Here is a 12,409-nt window from a genome sequence, read left to right on the forward strand (position 1 = left end):
TTGATAGCGATTCTTTCCCTTCTGTGAATCAGATATTTTTTCATCAGAAGCTAAGTAATAACCTGCTAATAATATTCATATCAAGTGGATAAATATTAGGACCAGCAGCATTGACGCACCTCAAGACCTTCAACTTTTATTCCAATGCTGTTAACGGCTAATCCATGAGGGCAGACACGATTAAGGAAATCTAGCCGTGTGTAAGCCTGTAAGAGATATAGAAAAATTTAGAGAAGATACTAACACCTCTGGCCAAAATTCTTTGTGCACATTTGACATTCAAAGGTTAAACCGACCATTGGTCAAAGCCATTTTCAGCATTAAATTGAATAATCATTTCACAAACAATATAAAACAATAAACTACATAATAATTTCTACAAATAAAACTGCACAAATTTGTATAAAAATGTAATTGAGTAAAAGTGAACATGGACCAAAAATTCAGGATGGACAAAAGTAAGAATCCAATCAAGGACAACCCACTTATCAAACAAAGGAATACAACTACACAACAATTGAACTGAATAAAGGAATCCAACTTCACAACAATTGAGCCGAATAAAGGAATACAACTTCACAATAACGAACCTGAATAATTATTCTCTCCCAAGCCACAAAAAAAAAAAAAAAAAAAAAAACACACACACACAATGAGCTTAACCAGTTAGTTTAACCAACCAAGCATAAAGTTAAAAAAATATAACTTTCTCTGATGGGAGGCTTACAGTTATTGAACAACTAAAACATAATATTTTAAATTAATGAGGCCTTTAGAAGAATATTGCTCCCTTTCCCAATTTATTCCACACTTCTCTTCCATCCAAAATGTCAAAGAGCAATACATTTCTTTAATAATCCAAGTTCATAAAACTAAAGAAAGTTTTGAACTTTCATTTGATAGTTCTCTCTCAAACAATTACTTTAAATAATTTTCTTGTTATCACTAATATAATATACCAACTTAATAAACAATTTAAACTCTATTTCCATTCAAAGACCATATCATTTTTACGACCACTATTAAAATGAGATAGAAGGATTAGTACATAATATTTAAAATGTTCCATTTTTTATAACTAAGGCGTTTGGTCAGCTTGGGTGCAACTTGACTCTTGCAGTGTGTATGTCTTACCTCCTACCCAGTAAAGGTATAAGATAACTCAACCCTAGTATTTTCTTTTATGTACTTGATGGGATTTTGAACTTGTTGTCATCCCATTTCATTGCCCATTAAGTCACTTTTTTTTTTTTTTTTGTGTGTGTTTCCAGTTATTTTTATCAGCACTTACATGGGTGTTTGAATTTTCAGACGTTGTGATGGTCTCCATTGTTGGGTGACCTTCTCTTTGGTGTGTCAATCCGCAAAATGCAAAGTCTGATAACCTGAAATTAGAAATATGCAGAGAGCTGTAATCTGTATGTAAAGCTACCTTCTTCTTTAGTTTGCACTAACCAAATTTGAGCCACAAGAAGGGAAACTAAAATACTAAATGAAAGTTGACTGACCTTTGCAATAAACTCATCAAAAGCAACCTTCAACTATAATCTCAGCTTTTTCCATCAGCGAGTGGAGTTGGGAAGACTGTCAAAGAAAGAAAAGGAGGGAACCTTTTGAATTTTGAAACCCAAACCCTAAACTTATTTCCAGATTAAATTAAAGAACATTCCTATTTATTTGTTCATTTTTTACTTAACACACATATTAAGAAAATAATAATTGATTTAGTTAATTTACTATTTAATCATACTAATCCATAGAATTTCAAAATTAAATTACCATTAACTCTGTAAATAAATTGAGGATATAGTACGTAAAAAATATTATCATTTTTTTATTTGTCAAAAATAACAAATAAAAAGTTAAAATTGAATAAGTAAAAAAGAGATTGAAGGAGTAATAAATACTACTATAAAATATATTTGAAGGATGAAACAAGAACAGTACAGTACTAGTTCAAGTTTACAGGTACACTACAATAAAATATATGATTATAAATAAAATAAAATTTGACACTTTAAATACAGTAATGACATTGTATAACAAAATAGTGCAGTAGTATTTTTACATGGAATTTGACAGGAATAACAATGTATTTAGCGATAATCAATATAATAGATATGCAAATAATAAAATTGCTCTTTGAACCACTATATTGGTTAATTGATTCTCTCTAGGAAAAAAACAACTCATATTAACTGTTATTTTATTGATATAGATGTTTATTGTGATTTTAGAATTACAAAAGAGATATTAAAAGAATATTTATGTGAGCTTATAAAAGAGGTGGACAATATTTGCTTGTAATTTTTTCTCCTAGTCCTTAAAAACAAATTTTCCAGCTAAATACATTTTCTGAAAGGCAATTTAAATTCCTTCTTTGGCACATTCCTGAATAGAATTCCTTAATTATGTAATACCAATAATACCCTTAAATGTCCATCTATATAAACCCAATTTAGGCGCGAAAGGATTATTATTTCGACCCTCGTATTCTCTGCAGTCTCTATTCACTCCATATTTACACAAAAGCAAAGCGAAAGCAAGCGATCGGGATTCGGGACCAAAGCTTGAATTCACCGGGAAACGAAGTTGAAATCGTCTTTTTCAACCCGTCGTACACATTCAACAGGTTTCGCAGATTCGTATTGTTTTTGCTTTTACTTCGATTCCTTCCGTGTGTAGAAAACTGTGAAAATGTTTAATCGAGGAAATTTGGTGATTCATAATCAATTTTCGCATAATCTGAGCTGTGAATTTTTGTTTCAATTTGTAAATTTGGTGAATTGGTGAAGAGATCAAGTCGTTCTTATTGAGACATTGATTTTAGTTGCATCATCAACAAATCCTCTAATTTCTGACAATTTTAGTTGGTGATTGATTTAAAATTCATCAATTTTTGTATGTTTTATGCTACAATATGAAATTTTAGAATAGTCGAGAGTTGTATGCGAAGATGATTAATCTACTTGAACAGCTCAGGAGAGAGGTGAATCCGAGCTATCTATGATTATATTGATTAGCTTTGGGGAGTAAAATAACTAAATAGAGTTTGCACAATGCTTCAATATTTGTTGCACTGCTGAAGCCTTGTCACCGGACCAGTTGGTATAGTTGGAAATTTTTTAAATCGCACTTGTCTTCTATTTTCCAGTTTATTCAATAGTATTTTCTTTTGCACTCATGAATTGATCATGTTATTTAGCTTCCTTAATTGCCAGGAAACTTAATTTCTGATCCTTGAATTCTATTCTATTAGTATCTCTGAGATTGGAAAAGAGACATAAGACTATGAAAATAAGTGTATGGTTCTCTTTTTATATCCTTTGCCACTGAGAAAGCGAACAGTCTCCACATTCAAATAGTTTCTGGAATATTCGTTTCTTGTTTTAGTTGGATTTCGTAGCACTTTGTTATTCCTTTGACAGAAAACCAATCTTTCTGTGCAGATGGCAGAAACACAGAAGGGAGCATCCTCGACTGTCAAAGCAAAAGACAACAATTCATTACTTGGTATTTACCATTTGTTTTGGGTTCCTACTAGGACTCTAACCTATTTGTACCATTAGAAACTGAAAAGTGCACTTCTTAAAACTTAAACAGATCTGATTTCAACATTAAATACATACTAAAACAGATAGCTTCCTTCAACAGTAATGTTATGTAATACCAAATCTGTTTTAGTCAATATTACAAGAGACAATCAAGATGAGATTCACATCGCTGATCCATCAGTACTTGGTGTACAAGAGACATTTCAGATAATTAGCTTTCTGAAAATGAGAATGCCACGAACAACAGATATGGGTGACATCCTTCAAAATGGGAATGTTACATTGAAGCATAAATTTTGTAAAAGAGAGTTATCAATAAGTTTTTGTTTATCCACATCTTGAGTAGTGCAGTTATTAAATCAGTAGTAATTTGTTAATGTCCTTAGGTCTTGGATAATTACTGTTTACATTATGTTATGACAGATCTGGATATTGGAAATGACTTTCTTAAGTCGTTCAAATCAGTGTCTATGGGAGAAGACGATGCAATGGATTTCGACTTTGGGCCTATATCCAAAAACAAGAAAAAGACATTCAACTTTGACAAAGAGTAAACCCTGCATGGCCTTGTTTCTATTTCTGATTGCATAATTAATTTATTCGCTAAGCTACTGTATCAAATACTCATATTCATGATTTTTATTTTACTCGTATATTACCTTTTTATTGTGTACTTGGATCTAAGGTTTCTGTCATTAACTTGCAAGTCTATTTGTCTGCCTCTCTTAACGGTGTTGTTCTATGCTATAATTTGCAGTATTTTTTGATAAACAATTTTCCAGACTTGATTCAGGACAAGCTAAAGAATGTAGAATAACGGAGAAATGATATATTGCGTACGTTGACATTGAACTTTCTTCAGGGATATGGATTTCACTCTTGATACTGATTTTGGGAAGATGTCGTCCTTCAACATTGACATGTCAGATCTTGATATATATCCCCCAAGTAAAAAGGATCAAATATCAAAGGAGACATCAAAAGAAGAATCCACTGTTGCTGTCAACAAAAAGAAAGGAGATGGCTTCAATTTTTCATTTGATTTTGAGTATGTACTACCTTTGATGGTCCTTTATATTCTGCTCTGTATTTGTCTAAGGCGTAAATTATGCTTCAGTTCATCAAAACATGACTCAGTATTTCTATTGTAACTAAGTGGAGTATCCCCTCCTGTGTTTGGTTCAGGTTGGATAATTTCAGGTTTGGGTCAAGTCAGGAGAGTAATGGAAAAGCGAAGAACAACCAAGAAAAGGATTGTTTCAATTTTGGATCAAGCCAGGAGAGTAGAGAGAAGGCAAAGAACAACCAAGAAAAGGATTGCTTCAGTTTTGGATCGAGCCAGGAGAGTAGAGAAAAGGCAAAGAACAACAAAGAAAAGGATTGTTTTAGTTTTGGATCAAGCCAGGAGAGTAGAGAAAAGGCAAAGAACGACCAAGAAAAGGAATTTTCATCTTCTAAGAGAAGTGGTAATGAAGGTTCTGGAAGTCATCTGAATAAAGACATTGGTTCGTTAGAGGAGGGGACAGTTCAGAAACACACTGCATCAGAGGCCGGGATGACTTCAATTATTGATTCTCATATTGACATAGATAAAAGTCATGGCACCACAAAACATAGTTTATCTTCAAACCATACTATGAGCAACAATGAAATTTTAAAATTGCAATCTGCTGGCTATGAAGTTTCACTGGAAAAAGCAAAAAGTTTGTTACAAGAAAAAATATCCACCAGCACTCGAGAAACAGTTTGCCAAGTAGAGGAGGGATCTTCTTTGATATCACAGAGTGAATCAAGGAGGAATAATTCTTCAAGTTTACAGGAACATGTTAATTCTGTGGCTGCGGATGTTAGTCTCTTAGGTGTAGGAACAGTTTCAAACAAAAAGGTGCTTTTGGACTCTGACACAAACTATGATAAGTCAGTTTTAGAAAATTCCTTTTTGGAGGATGTTGCAACCTCAATGAAAGATGCTAGTGAAAGGAGAAACTTTGACAGTGATAAGCATGTTTTGGAGACCAATAAGGACAGGACTGAGACACATTCCAACAGTATGTCAAATGCTACCGAAGAAAAAATGCGAGACATGAAATTCGGTAACAACATTCAGAGCCCAACTTCAGTGCCTTCTGCATCCTCGTTAAGCAAGTAGGTCAATATAGACCATCTCCCTTTTATTCATTCAGCATTACTGTCCAGGATTTCTAACTTGGAAACTGTAGAGCTTAGCTACTGCAGAGAATGGTGTAAAATAAGTATCTGTCATGCATTTTATGATACTGTGGTGCACTTGCTTTCTCTGAAATTGTCGCAGAATAGTAGCTGAAAAATTGACAGTAGAGAAAAGAAGAGAGACTGGTGTCATCAGGTCAAAGTTTTTTATGCCATCAATTAAACCTGCAGCACAGACGCAGACAACAACATCACTGACTGAGACAAAAGTTCCTGCATTTAGTAACAAAAGAATTAGCCCCATACCACAGAGTCGTCCAGCTGAAATAATGTAAGCCGATGGTATAAACTAGTCGAAATTTTGTAGACAGTGTATATGATATAATCTAATACAGATCTCAAGATAACAAAGATGATGACACTGGAAGCAAGGCTGGTTCTGCCTCAGACTCTAGATCTCTGCCAAAGATTAACCCTCTTCAAACAGGAAGTCAGGAGGGATGCCAAGTTTTAGGGACTTCTATGTAAGTTTTTGGTAACTTACTTTTTGTATCATGCTTAATTTCCAAGTTTCATTTTACTTTAGCTGACCGTAATTTCATGGTAACTGCAAAAATACTAACTTCTGTTGTTGATAATCCATCGTCATCGTAATAATAATACTTTAGCAAGGGCTCCCAGTCAGATGCTGCGAAAAACATAAGAACGTTGACCGGCAAATCTGCTCCCCAGAAAAGCAAAGCAAGCAGTAAAGATCTTCTTACTTTCAGGTTTTTCCCCTCTGATTGATGCTTCCAACCAGATATGCCATCGAATTCACCTTGTAAAATGTTTGACATGCATATAAGACTATTCCTCACCATGCATGGACTACTTAGCTGATTTTGTTTGTTAGTTTATTTGGCAACTATTGTTTCTGTTTGGACGCCTGCACTATAAAGAGTTAATAAATTTTTTTTTTTTTTTTTTTTTTATAAAGAGTTAATATATTGATCTGATTTATTTGAATTTTTTCTCTTAAGCTAGTCATGCTTGTTGCATATGGAAATCATTTCACCCAAAATTATTAGTAATACAAGATATTGTTTGGCAGTCTCAGTAGATTAGAAGTCTGTCTTACTTGTTATGAATGATAATTCCATATTTCTAAGCCATATATACAACGCTCTGATATTGTGCTTGATTCCAGTCAAATATCTCTCTTGATCAATGAAAATAGAAATATTTTCTAACCCAAAAATCTTTGGCATGTTTTCCTTCAGTTCTGGGGTAAATCCTCCTAGCAAAACTCAACAGATAGCTGCATCCACCCCATGCAGCATTGCCATTCCAAGGAACATAGCTCCAATTCCAACTGCAAAGAACACTCTCAGCCAAGGAGACAAAACACTTCCAATTAAAGCTGCCAGGAATCTTCTAGAGACATCTAGCTTAAAAATTTCAGCGTACAATACTATTTTTCTTTCAAATTCTTCAAAAATATGCCTTCTCATATTTCTGAAAGCTGTCAATCAATCACATGCTCCACATGCAGAAAACTTGGTACAAATCCTGATACACCTCAGACAGTGTTGCAAAAAAATTTGAAGTCCTCAAAAACTGTGGACCATCATGGTGGGTTTAAAGCTATTTTACAAGCCAAAGATAATTCCAAAGAGACGCTGAAGCAAACACCTGTTAACTTGTCTATGAAGAGGAAAGTACCAGAGGTCTGTTTTCCTTTTCTCCACCACTTTCCCTTGCAAAAAGAGTAACTTTTCTGCATAGTTACACAACCACTATGGGACATCTTTGACATTTGTGATAGCTTTTAATGCAGACAAATTCAGATTTCATGATCCTACTTCCGTCAAAGCGTCTTGCACAATCACCCAATGGAAGCAGGTTTTTCTATAAAATTAGTTAGTTTTCCAACTTTTCATCAATGCTGAATGTAGGCATGATTACTCATCAAAATTCTACAGGGGATCCTCTGAAGGTACAGAAAGTATATGCAACAAACAGGTGATTGGTAGAAAAGGAACAGAAATATATGTTTGACATAGTTTTGCAAGTGTTTCACTATATTGGAATCTAGAAGCATGTCAACATTTTAAATATCTTCACCATTCTTCACTAATAGGTTAATGACCATGATCATTCTGTAAATGGTAATAAGACCATCGAATATGAAGATTGTCAAATCTCTTTACGTGATGTTCCTACGAGGATGAACACCAAAGAGTTAGGAAGCCCTTCTGCGATAGAAGATGAGGACAACATAAAGAAGGCTCAGACTTTGTCAAAGGATCTTGAAGATGTAAGGAGTGCTTCCCGCTATTTTTCATTCTTCCTTGTTTTCTATTTCTGGTTTAGTATAAGTATCTTTTGAAATATTCTGAAAATTCATGAAGTGATCACTGCCACCAATTTTGAAAAAAAAGATAAATGCTTGTTCAGCCAGTATTTTTGTACTCTAAACAAATAACCAGACAACAAAAAGTTCATATTTTAAGCTTCTCTGAGAATTAGGTACATGATACCACCTTCCCATTTTATATTGGCTGCATGAACAAGAAAAATTCCACTCTCTCTCAACTTGTTTTCTGTTGGTAATTTTGACATGTCCTTGTTGGTCCTAGAAATTGTTACAGTAGTTCCTTTAGGTTTATATCTTTGGATTTAAATTTTCTTAAAATCCTTAGCATTGTATCAATCCTAGCTACTGAGTTCCACCTTAGTGAAAAATTTCAGTATGCTTGAAAGCAGGGTCTCTTTTCACTGCACCCCAGTAGTCCAAGAAGCATCCATAAATTTGACAAAGAAAAAGAAGAGAGGAACTACAAGACATTTTTGACTTGTTATGTCTGATTTTGTTGGTGGGCTACTGTATCTCTTATATTGGTGGAACATAATAGTGTCCCCAAACCAATTGGTTGATGCAATAATTACTGTCCTAGGCTCCTAGCCTATTCTTTTTTTAATGCTTTCAAGTGGATAACTGAAAGTTCAAACATTACGGGGGTGCAAGAATTCTACAGTCTTCAACTTAGCTTCTTTTATTCTAACCAACAACAATTTGTTCTTCGGTGAGGCCAGGACCTGAGGCATGATATGGGAGACTGTCTTCAACTTAGCTCCTTTTCCTCTGAGCTAACAACAATTTGTTCTTCATTGAGGCTTGGACCTGAGGCATGGGACTGGAGACTGTCATGCTGGCTAATAATAGTTTGTTGTGTTTGCAGATATGCAACATGCTGAGAAAAAAACAAGAGGAGGCAAAAGAACTATTAGTTCGAGCTGTTGTGAACAACAATAAGCTGCTTCTGCTTAACCATCCCATTTATAAAGAGAAGATATCCTTACTACTGACCTACTGTCGCGCCACTTCCTTTTCACAATTTCAATTCTCTATTTAAAAATAAGTTGTGTATGCCTTCACCCCCTAGAACATACACAGGGTTCAGAAATTTGCTGCTGGATTGATGACCCGTACGTTGGCTATAGGCTTGTTGTTGAGAGAATTATATGCCAACTCTCACTTTATTAGAGTATGATGCCAATCAGATAACTATAACACTGGTTGCAGTTAAAGCATTCTAAAAGTTGGTTTCTCATTGTTAGGTCAAAAGAGTGGAGGCAACTAATAGATTAGGTAAACATAATTTTCAATACTAGGTCTTTTAAGTTAACTGGAGCCACAAGGACACTGTCCATATCACGGAGCTGATAAGCTTTTCTGTATATTGAGGTGAATTTAAGGCGAGTTTTTAAGGTTCAATTGAACTCTATTGTTTTTAGCTTGAATTATGTATATATGCATACGTAAAAAAATATTTAAAATGTACAAATATAATGAGACTATGGTCATTCTGAACTTCTTACTTTAGATCTTGGATTCACCTACATGACCACTTAATGCGTTAAGTAATTTTTTAAATTTTCGACTTAGGATTATAGGTTTTTTGCAAGAGAAACAGGGCTATCAGGAATGAGAATATATCTACTTTCTAATTTTATTGAAGTTTAACTTTGAGGGGTGCATAAATTAATGAACATCCTACTTTCTAGAGCATACTATAGTAAAAGATTCTGACTGCGCAGTCTTATTTCATTTCAATTCCCCTGCTATGCTGAGTCTATGTTAGTTGAAGAAGGCAGACATTATCTGCTGATAAGAGTGATTTTGGCTGCATTTAACTGTCGACATCACATTCTTTAATCAGCATGCTTTATCAAAGTTAGACTTTTTTTATTCTTTGGACATGATATGGTAGAAAAAACAGTCTTAAATTTTGAACAAGAAAATTATCCGAATTTAGACAAGACATGGCACAACTTCATATTACCAAAGACATGACCTTAGATAGGAGGGTGTGGAGGTCACGTATAAACATAGAAGGTTAGAAGGTAGTGAAGTGTTGTCTTGTTTTTCGAGGGCTTAGGCTTGTTGGTGTTTGTCGTAGTACTAGCCGTATTCTTGTAGTTCTTGCTTTTGATATCTATCATTATAAGTTTATTTTGTTTTAGTTACTGCACTATTTTATTGTTGTTGTTCTTCCTTTCTACTACTTCTCTTATTAGTTGTTATGTTGTTTCACTGTTTTCTTCTTTTCTATACCTGATTTGCTGTACTTGAGTCGAGGGTCTTTCAAAACCAATCTCTCTACCTCCACGAGGTAGTACTACGGCCTGCATACACCTCTATCTACCCCAATTGTGAGATTTCACTGGGTATGTTGTTGTAAAATTATTTGAACACCTAATTCGGATAATATGGTACAAAGATCTTGAAATTTTCTTATCTAATCCACAACTTTACTATTGATGTTGAGATGCTGTTTTCATCTTAGTTCCTATTGGCTTTTGCATTAAAAAAAGCTCTCTTCTTTTTTCTGCTTGGCTCACTATATCTATATTAGTTTCATGTTTATCAGAAATGACCAATCCATTTGGTATATATCTGCTTATAATTGGCTGTTGACGTATAATAAACCGTTCAGCCAATGAACTTAATTCTATCCCCATCAGCATCTATTCAAATTAGATGAATTCCCTGCTGTATATTCACTATTTTTATCAAAGTCATCCTCCATAATCCTTACATGTGGTCCTCACTAAATCTTTATGCATGGCCCAAAAAAAGCAAACTTATAACCTTTTAAGATAAGCTGGCACAAAGAGGGTTGACATTTTCCTAGGTATCTCTTGAGAAAGAATAAACTTATAATTTCATAAATGGACAATATAATGCAGACCTCATGCCTTAACATTACTGGATACAAATAAAGACAAAAACTTTATGCTTCTTGAATCAATTTCCTCTAACTAAAGGTCTACAAATGTATAAAAAAATGATCGAACATTACGAGTAGTCACAACAAGAAATGTATATAATGGGACTGATCTCTAGCTGTTCTGAAGCACTCTGGCTAGTTACAAATTCTTGAATGATAAATACAATGTCTAAGTTCAAGTATTTAGCTTGCATTATTTTGCTATTGCTTTCATCTGCATTACTCGAGGCTCGCCCCATAAGGTCTATTAGGATTGCCAGGGAAGCGTTGGAGGAACAATTCGAAAGAGAGAAGGCGAAATATGGCTCACACGAGTGGCCTCAGCGAGTGAGTCCAGGAGGACCTGACCCTCATCACCATTTTAAACACATCTAATCAGAAAGTTAATAGTCTTGCCAAGACTGAGTAAGAACTAGGGAAGTAGAAATCAAGATTAATCGATCCTCGTGTCCAAATTCTATGTTACTCATACTCTTTAAAAATGTCATCAGGCATCTGTCAGATTCTCCAAAAGTAAATACATTTTTGGAGGATCTGACATGTGTGCGGCGGCATTCTTGAAGGAGCTGAGTAACATAGTCCAAAACTGGCTCAGTTTGTGTCTAGATACAGTGTGTGATTATAGTTACTAACAAGGAATGTTTTTTTTCCTTCTGTATAATAATAGTAATATAATCTGATGGTTTTTGGACATTTCCCTTTTGTATTGCCTTTTACGTTAAATATACTAAACTCAGAATGATTTCTCTTTATTTTGCTGAATTAATGAATTCTGATCTTTGTGACTTGTACGTGGGTCTTTATTTTGGTCAGTTTAATATTCTTCAGCAGACTCTGAACTGTTGTCTAGTAGAAAAAATAATACATTCAAGAATTTAACTAACATCTGCTGATACTAACTTTTGAATTTGATCCAAGTAGGAATTCAAAATAAAACAAGGGAGTATCAAATTATCTGATGTTATATTACACTACTAGATATAAAAGTCCGGACAAGTCCGATCCCAATATATATTATTTTATTTATAATTTTATTGTTAGTTATTTTTATAATATTTTAAACATACTTTTTAAATAATATATGAGACACATGTGATATTTTAAGAGTCTTAATTTGCAAGCAGCCACAATAAACCTAAAATGACTAAATTATCCTCGCAAATTTTATTTCCGGAAACCACACACGTCGACCGACACAGGTGTGCCTTATATATTAGCAGTGGATACACAAATAGTATAAAAAACTTTTGTTTTATTAGGCAACTTTAGGTAATAAAAAAATAAATAAACTTTAGGTGATTGCCCATAAAAAGTGAAATCTGTAACTGAAAAAATAACAAAGTAAATAACAGTAATAGTGTGACAATTTTTTTTCTGCTGATTTCCACAAATAGCCTATTTAAATATGTT

General features: G+C 34.0%; 2 protein-coding genes across 2 annotated transcripts; both read left to right on the plus strand.

Moving 5' to 3' along the window:
• Window positions 1–3,449: 3,449 nt before the first annotated feature.
• LOC125835190 (uncharacterized protein At4g18490) lies at window positions 3,450–9,186 on the plus strand. The gene is made up of 13 exons (XM_049514314.1): window positions 3,450–3,513; window positions 3,978–4,104; window positions 4,417–4,602; window positions 4,740–5,699; window positions 5,866–6,054; window positions 6,119–6,247; window positions 6,392–6,493; window positions 6,986–7,168; window positions 7,258–7,432; window positions 7,543–7,607; window positions 7,688–7,727; window positions 7,846–8,022; window positions 8,948–9,186. Exons 1-13 carry the CDS (start codon window positions 3,450–3,452, stop codon window positions 9,119–9,121), a joined length of 2,571 nt encoding a protein of 856 aa, XP_049370271.1. The 3' UTR covers window positions 9,122–9,186.
• A 1,961-nt stretch (window positions 9,187–11,147) lies between these two features.
• Window positions 11,148–11,438, plus strand: LOC125835328 (CLAVATA3/ESR (CLE)-related protein 2). Its single transcript, XM_049514449.1, has one exon. It carries the CDS (start codon window positions 11,153–11,155, stop codon window positions 11,372–11,374), a length of 222 nt encoding a protein of 73 aa, XP_049370406.1. The 5' UTR covers window positions 11,148–11,152; the 3' UTR covers window positions 11,375–11,438.
• The last annotated feature ends 971 nt before the right edge of the window (window positions 11,439–12,409 follow it).

Source organism: Solanum verrucosum, unplaced genomic scaffold (genome assembly GCF_900185275.1).
Source record: "Solanum verrucosum unplaced genomic scaffold, falcon-dt-bn FXZP01001278.1, whole genome shotgun sequence".
In the NCBI taxonomy this organism is placed as follows: domain Eukaryota; kingdom Viridiplantae; phylum Streptophyta; class Magnoliopsida; order Solanales; family Solanaceae; genus Solanum; species Solanum verrucosum.